The sequence below is a fragment of the Lepidochelys kempii genome, chromosome 10 (genome assembly GCF_965140265.1).
Source record: "Lepidochelys kempii isolate rLepKem1 chromosome 10, rLepKem1.hap2, whole genome shotgun sequence".
NCBI lineage: Eukaryota > Metazoa > Chordata > Testudines > Cheloniidae > Lepidochelys > Lepidochelys kempii.
The window spans coordinates 8337365-8349390 of NC_133265.1; the positions used below are offsets into that span (position 1 = coordinate 8337365).

At 52.1% G+C, this 12026-nt stretch overlaps 1 protein-coding gene across 8 annotated transcripts in view; it reads right to left on the bottom strand.

Moving 5' to 3' along the window:
- Positions 1-12026, bottom strand: part of MPRIP (myosin phosphatase Rho interacting protein) — a 172352-nt gene that overhangs the window by 144764 nt on the left and 15562 nt on the right. For 7 of the 8 annotated variants that reach the window (XM_073361865.1, XM_073361861.1, XM_073361864.1 and 4 more), the window contains exons 2-3: positions 4669-4746; positions 2266-2331 (exon numbers count right to left, since the gene is read on the bottom strand). In XM_073361865.1, the coding sequence (XP_073217966.1) occupies positions 2266-2331; positions 4669-4746 (144 nt within the window). Of the gene's footprint in view, positions 1-2265; positions 2332-4668; positions 4747-12026 lie in introns of those variants that run through there. The other variant, XM_073361862.1, reaches the window with a different exon arrangement.

Here is a 12026-nt window from a genome sequence, read left to right on the forward strand (position 1 = left end):
AAACCCTTAGCAAACGGTGTAAACCAGGACATGTACGGGTGCAAATCAGAGTAGGCTGCACTGGTGCAAGTTACACCAGACCGGTATAAACAGTGTTTGCACCAGCACAGTTAACATTGGAAGCCCTAATACAGATGAAGCCTCAGTTACGTGGACTCTCTTAAGCATCCCAGAGAGCGTGGGGCTGCATCTTGCTCCCAGGAAACCAGCATGGGCGACCCTCAGCCCTACATGAGCTCTCGAGACACCAACACCACCAAGAAATTCAGAGACTACACACCTTGCAGCATAGCCACTAGGCCATGCTGCCACCAGCAGCGCCAGCCCACTGGGATCACCCCTATACAGGGCCTATGGAAATAAACCAGCCTCGATACAGCTTTTAAAGGCCTTCTGAATAGGCCAGCGGAGCCACTAAGCAAGCAGAGAGTTTCCCAGCATCCCCCTAATCCTCCCTCCTGGGCCCTGGGTCTTCCTAGGATTTGGTCTCTTCTCTATAAGCCAGCAGAGCATAGCCTTCCGTTTGTATCCCCCCTGACATATTACCCCAGCCAGGTTGCCGAGATACTACAAATGTATTGCAAGGCTCTGCTGCTCCTGCCTGAGCAGTGTAAATTATTTAGGGGACTTGGATCAACCCCCAGAAGAGAAAAGAAAGAGAGTGAGACACAGACCCGCTTTGGAAATTGCGTCCTTTGTTTTCACATGCAGGCTCAAATTCTTGCAAGTAATTGCCCTGGGGATGTCCCGACATGGAACGAGGGGGCGTTGGCAGGGAAGCCATTCAAGGACAGCGCCCCATGGGTGGGGAGGTGAAGTGTCTGCAGGGAGTGTGGAATGCAAGGCCCATTCCCCAGAAGGGCAGGGAAACGCCAGCTCAGAGCTATTGCAGCCACTGGGAGCTAACACTAAGCAGCAATTCAGGGTCGGGCGAAGAGCCCAGTTTGCAGACAGCAAGTGGGGCACAGGCAGGCTCAGAGCACGGATCCGCTCCCTCTGGGTACAAGCCATCGTGTAAAAGCACGTCACCCAGCCCACTCTGCCCCGGGGCAGGGGAGAGCTGGGAAGCTAAAAGGCGCCCTCCACCCCAGACACACAGTGTGACTGAGCCTCTCACACACTCCCCCAGACCCGGCCCCACGACATGCATGTACTTGCACACACCGCCCCAACACGCCTGCCTTTGCACAGCCCTGTCGCACACACACCGCCTAGAACACCTCCCCCTTGGAACAGGAAAGCACTAGGCCCAGCACAGGGAGACATAAAACCCCCGGGCTTGTTTAACTCTGGAGGATAAAAGCCGCAGCCCCAGCCAATCATGCCGGAGCTGGCCAAACGACCCAGAGCTGCAGCTCCGCTCGCACAAGAGCGGGTTTTCATGGTGAATGGAGCCCTGCCGCCCAGATCACAGGAATCCAAGTCCCTGAGAAGGAGAGAGAAGCAGGGAAACGTCCCAACTGACCTACTTTTTCTGGGCACTGCTACAGAAGGGTCTGATGCTTCACAGCCACAATCCTCCAACAACCCAAAACACCCAGCAAGGAAACCAAGAGACTCTAGGAACAGGAAGGATCCCTGGAACGGGGCCATGCTGTCTCAGTCCAGGCCTCCTGGGGCGACCCATTCCCCTCCCGCCAGCCGGAGAGCGGGCACTGCACATTTCCCACGTGCCTCTAACGTTTGGGATCATGGTGGGGGGTGGGCAGACCATCCCTTTGCCATTGCCCTTGTGAGAACCCGAGGCACACACGCTTCCCCTCCACGGGCAGAGCTCCCGTTTGAGCCAGCCCCTCCTCCTACCCAGTAAGGGACCTGCCGGTCAGCAGCAATGGCTTCAGGCCTGAAGGGGCCAAGGCTGGAATCTCTAGGGCCAGGCCAGACACTGACTGTGATACACCCTGACCAAGCTAGACTTGGCGCTTCAGGCCCGGCCTCAGGGACCCGTTTCCGCCAAGGACAGCCCCGCGCCAAAGCCCAGCACAGCCACTCTGCTCCTCAGGCCCCCAGGCTGTGTGGCACAGGGCTGTTTGCCACGCTCCGCAACTGTCTGGCAAAGCCTGGCCTCATGCCAGCCATACCCAACGCCACTCCCGGCGATCACAGTCCTCAGTGCGCCAGCCGCCACAGGCTTCGCACAGCCGCCACAGGGCGGGCTGCAGCCCGTTTCCAGCCCTCCATCTCAGCAGCACGGAGGAGGCAGCCAGCACACCAGGGAAATAAACAGGGAGCAGGGGACGCCCACCTCCAGGAGGTGCCACTTACCATCTCGTCCAGGGCATAGCGCAGGAGACCATGTTCGTAGAGGATGAAGAACCGGCGCTGCCATTTCTGGAAGAGAAGACACCAAGGCTGGTAAACAGAGCTCCTTTCCCTCTCACGCTGGCCAGAACACTGCTATGGATCGAGTCAGCTTCCTTTCCTAGGTCTGGCCATTGGGAGAAAGGAGCTGGATCCTTCCACAAAAGGAGAGCTCTGCCACATCACACAACCCAGCGTCCTCTTCATCCTCAGGATGCTCTGCTGCCAGCCGTATACGAATCAGCAGCAGAAGGGACCCGGCGTGGTGGGGGGTGGGCTGCAGAACCACAACCGGCATGGGGTTCCCAGGGAGCGGAAGGTGACTCCTAGGGAAGGGGGACACTGCCAGAGCATGCATGTACTCTGGCCAAGCACTAGGGCGACTAGCGCTGCCCTGGTTTTCAAAGGCGATCTAGCTGGCCATCTGGAGCCCGGTTCCCCTGAAACCCACCCTGCTCGCGCAGCAGCCTGCCGAGGAACAGCCTGGCCATGTTATAACCGACAGACTCTCAGGCATGCATCAGGCCATGGGAGCGGTTTGCCCTGCAAACACCGCCCAGCACACCTTGGCATGCATTACCTTTCGGTGTTGTCAAGGATGGCACAGTATCATTAATGGGGGGGGATGGGTGGATAGCAGCGGCTCTAGAAAGCACGTTCCCCGTCGGGTGACCCTGCCAGGGCTCCGCGGGAGGCCCTCGCTCACACCAGTCTGAGTTTTCTAAAGCTGATTTACTGTCTGACTTCCTTACATGGGCATCCAAAGAAGTGCTGCGTTGTTTGCAGCCAGATCCTGAGTTATGTCAGCTGCATCTCCGATAACACAGGAAGTGGCTCAGAAGGATTTGCTCCAAGGCGAGGTGGCAAAGATTAGAGGAGCACATGCTGGTGCCAGGCAGACGTACAGAGAAAGGGAAAAGCGGAGGCTGGAACACCCCGTCGCTGGGCCGAGAAGCAAGAGACCGGCCCCTTAGACTGGAAACGTGATTCTCTCCCCCAGCAAAGCTCCTCTTTCCCCCAGAAACCCACCACCAGCCTCCACTCTGTCTAGGGTGCATTATCCCAGCCTACCTGACTGTCAGCCCCCTCTTCCCCCTCCCCTGCATTTATTCAAGCATGTCCTATGCCTGCAGCATTAGGGGAAATCCAGCGTGCCTAGGGCCCAGAGAAGTTCCACGGAAACTGGAAGATTCCCCCACCCCACCCTTATTCTCAGCATGCAGATCTCAGGCAGCCTCACCCCACCCTCCCAGGTGAATTATAGTCTCACACCTCCTGTGCTCCAGCAGGGATGTCTCAGCCCCAGATCCCCAGCCTTCACACAGCTGGGAGCTGGAGAATCTCACTTGGACTGTCTCTCGCTAACACGAAGATGGTTCTTACAGTCATGTGGGGTGCCTAGCCAACTACAATTGGCCTGCCCCAAGATTGCCACCCTCCTGAATGGCATCACTAGAATGCTCCGAGTCTCCAGGCTGGTGAGGCAGACATGGGCATGAGCCACCTACTCCATCAAACACCTGCCAAGACCCCACATGTTTGCGGGCAGCCTAGGTGGTCTCATGTCTGTGTGTTGCCATTTGCCACCACATCAATGCCATTTGTCTGTAGTATCAGTGCCAGATACTTGCTTGGCCCTGCACTGCCCTGTATGATTTACAATGCTGACTAAGGGACACATGATCATTCGAGCTGGGTCCCCACCAACCCTCCAAACTCCCTCTAAACTGCGGGGGGAGGTTTCATACTTGGGATCCAGATTCTGTGGCTTGAGCCCAACTCAGTAATAATTTATCATTATGGCTCACATTACAAACATAGCCTTGGACACCATCCCACTCACAGCACTTCCCTTCCCGGGCACGAAACCCTAGCATCATACTGGCAACTACAGCGACCGCCTACCTAGAGAAGCGATCTCAGGACCATACCTAGAGCTCTCAGTACAACTCTGCAGCTGGAAAGAAGGAAGGAAAGTCAGCACACATTCTGCTGGCCGCCAGCAGGACAGCTTTTACCTTTCCGATTCTAGCACTTGGGAAGGTCTCTTAACTCATTCGCTGCTGGACCCCTCCCACCGACAGAAGACTATTCCATTACTATCTACACCACGCACAGGGGGCATTGCCCTTTGGCCTGATTTCCTTGGGACGCCAAGCATCAGCCAACACATCTCCTAGCAAACCGGGGCACATGCAGTGGGACTGGATTACTGCTGAATATGTGGGAGAGAGGAGTTTGGAATAACGAAGGAGCAACAAACCTCCCGGAACACCTCCCTGTGCTTCCCATGTGTCCTCCTCCACCCCATCCCATGCTTCATCTGCCACAACAGCTAGAGTAGGAGAAAGATTCTGCTTTCCTTACCCGGGAACGGTGCACAGGGTTGTCAAAGTCCGTCCCTTCTGGTGCCAGCAGCAGCCAACCGCCGTAGATGGGCTTTGCCTACGAGGGAGCAGAAGAGAACCAGTCAGCTGGAGTCTTTTTTTTTTTTTCATAGATTCAGAGATATTCAGGTCAGGAGGGACCATTATGATCATCTAGTCCGACCTCCTGCACAACACAGGCCACAGAATCTCACCCACCCACTCCTGCGAAAAACCTCACACTTATGCCTGAGCTATTGAAGTCCTCAAATCGTGGTTTAAAGACTTCAAGGAGCAGAGAATCCTCCAGCAAGTGACCCGTGCCCCATGCTACAGAGGAAGGCGAAAAACCACCTTAAGGAGACAGACCCACTCCCTCCAATATGGTGAGTCCATGGTAAAGAGAGAATTCTGGATGGGACCCAGCTTGCCCTCAGGACGTCCGGAACACTGGACACATCCGTTAAAGTTTTCACGCCCTCAACCCTGCTTGTCTGGAGACCCAGGGCAGAAGCAGCTTTGCGATTCACACTCCTTGGCCCTGAGTAGGCTAATCTATATAAAGACCCCCTCCTGACGTAGTTCTTATGCAAGACACTCATCAAAGAAGCCCATCCGGAATCAGATAAAACCAAGCTCTACTGAACAGTTCGCTCTTATTCACAAAAGAGAATATTCGGCGTTAGCGCTTTACCGGTGTGGCCAGGTCCTATACAGAACAGCGTTCCCTAAACTCGCTCTTCTCCACTGTCAGTTCCAACATCCAGCAACCTGGCACAGAAGAGGGCCGCTCCTAGTCATTTCACACCGGGAAGCGGCTCATTTAGCCAATAACAGCAAGAGGAGGGGAAAGAATAACTGGAAAAACTACAAAAAGAAAAGGAGGACTTGTGGCACCTTAGAGACTGACAAATTTATTTGAGCATAAGCTTTCGTGAGCTACAGCTCACTTCATCGGATGCTCCAATGAAGTGAGCTGTAGCTCACGAAAGCTTATGCTCAAATAAATTTGTCAGTCTCTAAGGTGCCACAAGTACTCCTTTTCTTTTTGCGGATACAGACTAACACGGCTGCTACTCTGAAACCTGGAAAAACTATCTGCACCATCACAGAAATCAGCAAAAGAAAATCTCAGCTCCCCTCCCAGAATTTTCTTCTTTAATGGAGGAACTACACGCTGCCAAAGGGAAGTCCTTGTTCCACTGCCTTTAGGACCATAGGACTGGAAAGGACCTCCTGGGTCAGAGTCCAGGCCTCTGATATCACAGGCAACCCCAGCATATAAGGCCAGTCACCCCACTAGCAAATGGCCAGAAAGGTCAGGCTGCAAAACACATTCTCCCCCCCGCACCCGTCCATCATCCTTCCCCCACTTTCCCTCCTACCAGCTGAATATGCTACTCCCAGACCGTGAGTGACTTACTGGACACTAAGATGGTGGACATCAGAACCATGGTGAGCAACGGGCCAGGGCATTGTCACTACACAGCAAACATGGTCTTGTCTACACAAACATTTACTTCACGGCAAGGTGGGGTGTATATCTACCTCGCACTAGCCTGCCGCCGCGTATTAACTGTCCACGGGGACCCTGCTGATGTGCACTAACAGTTCCTGACCTTCAGAGGGGAGCTTAGGCCAAAAAAAGCTAAGAGGCAGTTCAAACCCTTTTCAAGTGACATCAAGGTGAAATCTAGACTAAACTGTTTCAGGCCCAACACTCCCATAGGCCACCTGTGAGTTTTTGTGGTTTTGCAACACTTAAATAGATATATATTCCCCTCTGGAAAAATCCACACAAACGACAGGAAAAATTGCCAAAGGCATGAAGTCCGCAAAGTTAGCAAACGGGAAACAAAATGAAGACGCCTCTTAATTGCTTATGAGCTGAAAAAAAGATAATCGCTTCTCCAATCTCCTTCAGTGGCATGTTAAACATCAGGCGTTGCTTGTAACAGGGAAAACAAGATCTCACAACTGTCTGAAAATAAGGTGACAATCCCTTTAAGAGGTTGTTTTGTGTTTTTTTTTAGTAAAACAAAATACAATTTTTTTTAATTTAACAAAGTGCACAGTTTGGTTTCAGGGCTGAATTTAAAACATTCCTCTGCAGCATCCCGCTGCCTTCCCGAGCTCTCCTGCTGAGGGGCAGCCTCAAATTAAACATCTGGGACACAGCTCCTGAATTTCCTCCCCACTTTCCTACAGTCACAGCTGAGGATTCTACCTGTGACTCCAGCTTACCAGGACCACCCCCCTTACAGAGGCAGTGCTCAGCAGCCGTCGGGAAAAGGACCATTGTTTTCTTCCGCATTTGTTCGTACACCACCTAGGACGATGGGGCACTCGTGCCATGCCAAGACGACACCCTCCCTGCAGGACAAGAGCTTTCCTAAATCATTTCTCCTCTGTGCATCACTTTCCCTATTCATGAAGCGGGGCATGTACCCAGCTCTAGAAAGCACTTTGAAAACCTCGACCAAAGTGCTAGAAATTCTCCCCCCACAGCCAAGCTGTGACCAAATCCCGGTGTTCCTTCCCTTAAAACCATCCCTCCCCTCAGCAGAAGCCTGGGCCATACCTGGATTCCTGAACCCCCTTCCTGCAGCCCCTTCAAAGCTCTGGCACCAAAACCACCTCTCCTTCCAATCATGTCTCCTGGCTTCTTAGGTCCTGTCACTGCAGCGTCCGCTCTCCTTCCACAGCAGGTACTAAACGTGCCCCCTCACTTGCAGAACTCTGCACAGCCACACCCCCAGCCTACACTTCTTTCCCAATCTCCTCCCACGCCCTTGACTCTCGTAACTCCCCTTCTTGCCACTCCTTACACAGTCTGCCAGGCACCCTCCCCCAGAGATATCTCCTGACGATCCACCTGTTCTAATTCTAGGCCACAACCAGCCTATGAACTGCATGTCCCCCCATCCCCCATTCCGCTCCCCTCTCCCACATGCAAGCTCTTTGGGACAGAGATTCTGATTTGTTCTACACCTGTTGCCTCCGGCCCAGCATGGTGACCACCCAGGGCATGTTACCAACAGGGAAAAGTCTCTGCAACCCAAACACTGCCTGCAGACTGGGCTGCTAGAGCACAAGGGTGCAAAACCAAGCAGCCTACTTTCCTTTCTGAATTTCTCCCAGTTCGGACAGAAAGAATAAAGTGGCAGAATGGAAGCTAGAGTTTTAATTTCCATCCTCCACCCATCTGAAGTGTTCATTAGTAGCAGAGAGGAAGGATTATCCAGTGGTCAGGCACTGGCGTGGATCCTGAGACCCCCAAGTTTGAGTCCTTGCTCTGCCACAGATTTCCTGTGTGATTTTGAGCAAGTCACTTATTCTGTGCATCAGCTGCCCACCTGCGAAACGGATATCAACACAGCCCTGACTCACAGCGGGGTTGGGCAGGTAAATACATGGAAGATTGTGAGGTACTCAGACACTGCAGTGAAGCACCCAAGATAGATGGATAGTAATGACAAGGCAGGAATTTTTTCCTTTTATCACAGCAGAATGCGGATATTTGGCAAGAATTGTACCCCACGTCACACAACTCTCCTCGCCCAGAAGAACAGCTGTAGGATCAGTCCATTCAGCCGCATTAGGAGGTGTGACACCGGTTCTTTTCATATCTTCTCTATACAGAGAGCAGTAACTGCTGAGGTAGGTGTACCATGATTTTGTAAGTGCCTCCATGCTGTAGCCCTGCAAGTCTCTCCCTGGTTCTTCCATTAAAAAAAACTACTTGAAAAAGGGTGATTTTTTTTTTTTTAACCCAACCACCTGTCATTCCTATCTCGCCTATAACATGATCCAATCACCGGAAGTTAAAGCTGGACAAATTCAGGCTGGAAATAAGGTATACATTTTTTAATGGTGAGGGTAGTTAACCATCAGAACAACTTACCAAGGGTCGTGGTGGATTCTCCATCACCGTCCATTGTTAAATCCAGATGGGATGTTTTTCTAAAAGCTCTGCTCTAGGAATTATATTGGGGACGGTCTCTGGCCAGTGTTGTACAGGAGGGGAGACTAGATGATCACAATGGTCCCTTCCGGCCTGAGAATCTCTCTGCCTGAGATTTGACAGAGATATTGGCGCAGGCAGAAGTACCTGATTGCACAGCAGTCACCTAGATCCGCTTCTTCACTTCAACCAACACAGCAGGGAAGAGAACAACAAAGGCTGGCAGGCGAATGGCTTCCTGAGCAAAACCACCACACGTGGTCCCAGTCCATTTCTCCCCCTTGCCAGGCATTCCCCAGGGATGTCCTGATGTTGAGTTCAGGGTATCACATCTGCTTATGTGGCAGCTGGACTGCATTAGATCTAACCACAGAACCAGTTAGGAAGAACCGGGATTGGGAGCAGGTAGGTGAAGAGCTGTCCGCCAAATACAAATGTCTTTGAATAGCAGCAGAAGGAAGACTGAAAGCAATCAGCCAGGCAAATTAGCAACAGCACACTTGGAAAAAAGGACACTTGGATCTGCACTATGGAATGGGGAATCTTAGCTCTAGGGAGATCCAAGCCTGGCTGCTCAGAAAACGCTACAGTAGTGTTCATCTCCCAGACACTAGCAGAGACACTGACAATGGTGATTCACCTTGCACCCTACCAGGGCACTTCAATACACAGAGGGACGTTTCACAGTGCCCAGCAGCGCTGCATGCTAATTATGCTTTGCAGTCCAATACGTGGCTTTCACTGGCAGAAATTAAGTAAATTTGCAATAGGGCTGTCGATTAATCGCAGTTAACTCAAAAAAATTAATCGTGCTGTTAAAACAGCTGACTACTAATTGAAATCTATTAAATATTTTTGGATTTTTTTCTACACATTTTCAAATATATCGATTTCAGTTACAACACAGTATACAAAGTGTACAGTGCTCACTTTTTATTATTTTGATTACAAATATTTGCACTGTAAAAATCATAAAAGAAATAGAATGTTTCAATTCACCTCATACAAGTACTGTAGTGCAATCTCTATCGTGAAAGTGCAATTTACAAATGTAGAATTTTTTTTTGGTTAAGTAACTGCACTCAGAAACAAAACAAGTAAAACTTTAGAGCCTACAAGTCCACTCAGTCCTACTTCTTGTTCAGCCAATCACTAAAACAAAACAAGTTTGTTTACATTTATGGGAGACAATGCTCCCGACTTCTTATTTACAATGTCACCTGAAAGTGAGGACAGGTGTTCGCATGGCACTTTTGTAACTGGTATTGCAAAATATTTACATGCCAGATATGCTAAACATTCATATGACCCTTCATGCTTCGACCACCATTCCAGAGGACATGCTTCCATGCTGATGACGCTCATTAAAAGAATAATGCGTTAATTAAATTTATGACTGAACTCTTTGGGGGGAGAATTGCATGTCTCCTGCTCTGTTTTACCTGCATTCTGCCATATATTTCATGTTATAGCAGTCTCAGATGATGACCCAGCACATGTTGTTCATTTTAAGAACACTTTCACTGCAGATTTGACAAAACACATAGAAGGTACCAATGTGAGATTTCTAAAGATAGCTACAGCACTTGACCCAAGGTTTAAGAATCTGAAGTGCCTTCCAAAATCTGAGGGATGAGGTATAGAGCTTGCTTTCAGAAGTCTTAAAAGAGCAACATGCCGATGTGGAAACTACAGAACCTGAACCACCAAAAAAGAAAATTAACCATCTGTTGGTGGCATCTGAGCCAGATGATGAAAATGAACATGCGTTGGTCTGCACTGCTTTGGATCGTTATCGAGTAGAACCCCTCATTAGCATGGACACATGTCCTTTGGAATGGTGGTTGAAGCATGAAGGGACATATGAGTCTTTAGCGCATCTGGTAAGTAAATATCTTGCGACGCTGGCTACAACAGTGGCATGTGAACGCCTGTTCCCACTTTCAGGGGACATTGTAAGGTGGAAGGCAGCAGTTGCTTAGTAGATCACAACTACCCCTGGGGGAATTCTGCACCACTGCGCAATTTTGCAAAAATTAATGTTTTTGTGCAGAATTTCCTTTCCCCCACAGAAATGGGATGCAGTGCTGCTGGCCGCCACTATGGGGACATTGCCAGGGGAAGGGGGAGAAAGCTAGAGGGTTCCTGGCAGTTGCAGTTCCCCATACGACCCAAGAGAAGGAGAGGGTGGCGCGCAGGAAACTCTGTGCAAGCCTGGTACAGAGCATCTGTCTGTTTCTCCCTATGGATCCCCGGGCTCTGAGGGGGTAGAGGGTGGGTGTCTGGGCTGAGGGTGGCATGGCTGGGGTCTGTGGGGGGAGTGGAGAGGGGATGCAGGTATCTGGGCAAGGGGTCCCCCGAGCTGGGTAGGGTTGCCAGGCATCCGGTTTTCAACCGGAACGCCTGGCTGAAAAGGGACCCTGGCAGCTCCGGTCAGCACCACTGACTGGGCTGCTAAGAGTCCAGTCGGCAGTGCAGCAGGGCTAAGGCAGGCTCCCTGGCTCCGCGTGGCTCCCGGAAGCGGCAGGCATGACTGGCTCCTAGGTGCAGGGGTGGCCACAGGAACTCTATGTGCTGCCCCTACCCCGAGCGTTAGCACCGCAGCCAATGGGAGCTGCTGGAGCAGTGTCTGCAGGCACAGGCGGCGCGCCGAGCCCCAGGCCCCTCCGCCTAGGAGCCGGACATGCCAGCAGCTTCCAGGAGCCACATGGAGCGAGGGTAGGCAGGGAGCCTGCCTTCGCCCTGCATTAAGCGCTGCCCAGCTGGAGCCCGCACCCCAAACACCCTCCTGCACCCCAACCCTCTGCCTCAGATCAGAACCCCCTCCTGCATCCTAACTCCCACCCAGAGCCTACATCCCTCACCCCTGCCCCAGCCCTGAGCCCCGTTCTGCATCCAAACTCCCTCCCAAAGCCCACACCCCAACCCAAGCCCCCTCGCAGACCCAAATTCCCTCCTGGAGCCCACACCCCCTCCTGCACCCCAACCCCCAGCCTAGAACCTACTCCTGCATCCTGAACCCCTGATTTCTGGCCCCACCCAGGAGCCCGCACCCACTCCTGAACCCCAACTCCCTGCCCCAGCCCAGTGAAAGTGAGTGAAAATGGGGGAGAACGAGCAAGGGGTAGAGTGAGTGGGAGCAGGGCCTCGGAAAAAGGGCCAGGGGTGGGGCAAGGGTATTCAGTTTTGTGCAATTAGAAAGTTGGCAACCCTACAGCTGGAGGCAGGGCAGGTATATGGGCAAGGGTGGCCTCCATGGCTGGGCTCTAGGGGAAAGGGGGTGTGAGTGTCTGGCCCCCCCAGCTGGGCTCTGTGGAGGAAGGGGGCAGAGAAGCAGAAACTGGGTTGTCACCCAGAAACCGGGTTTCTTTAACACACTACTCCTGGGGGAATTT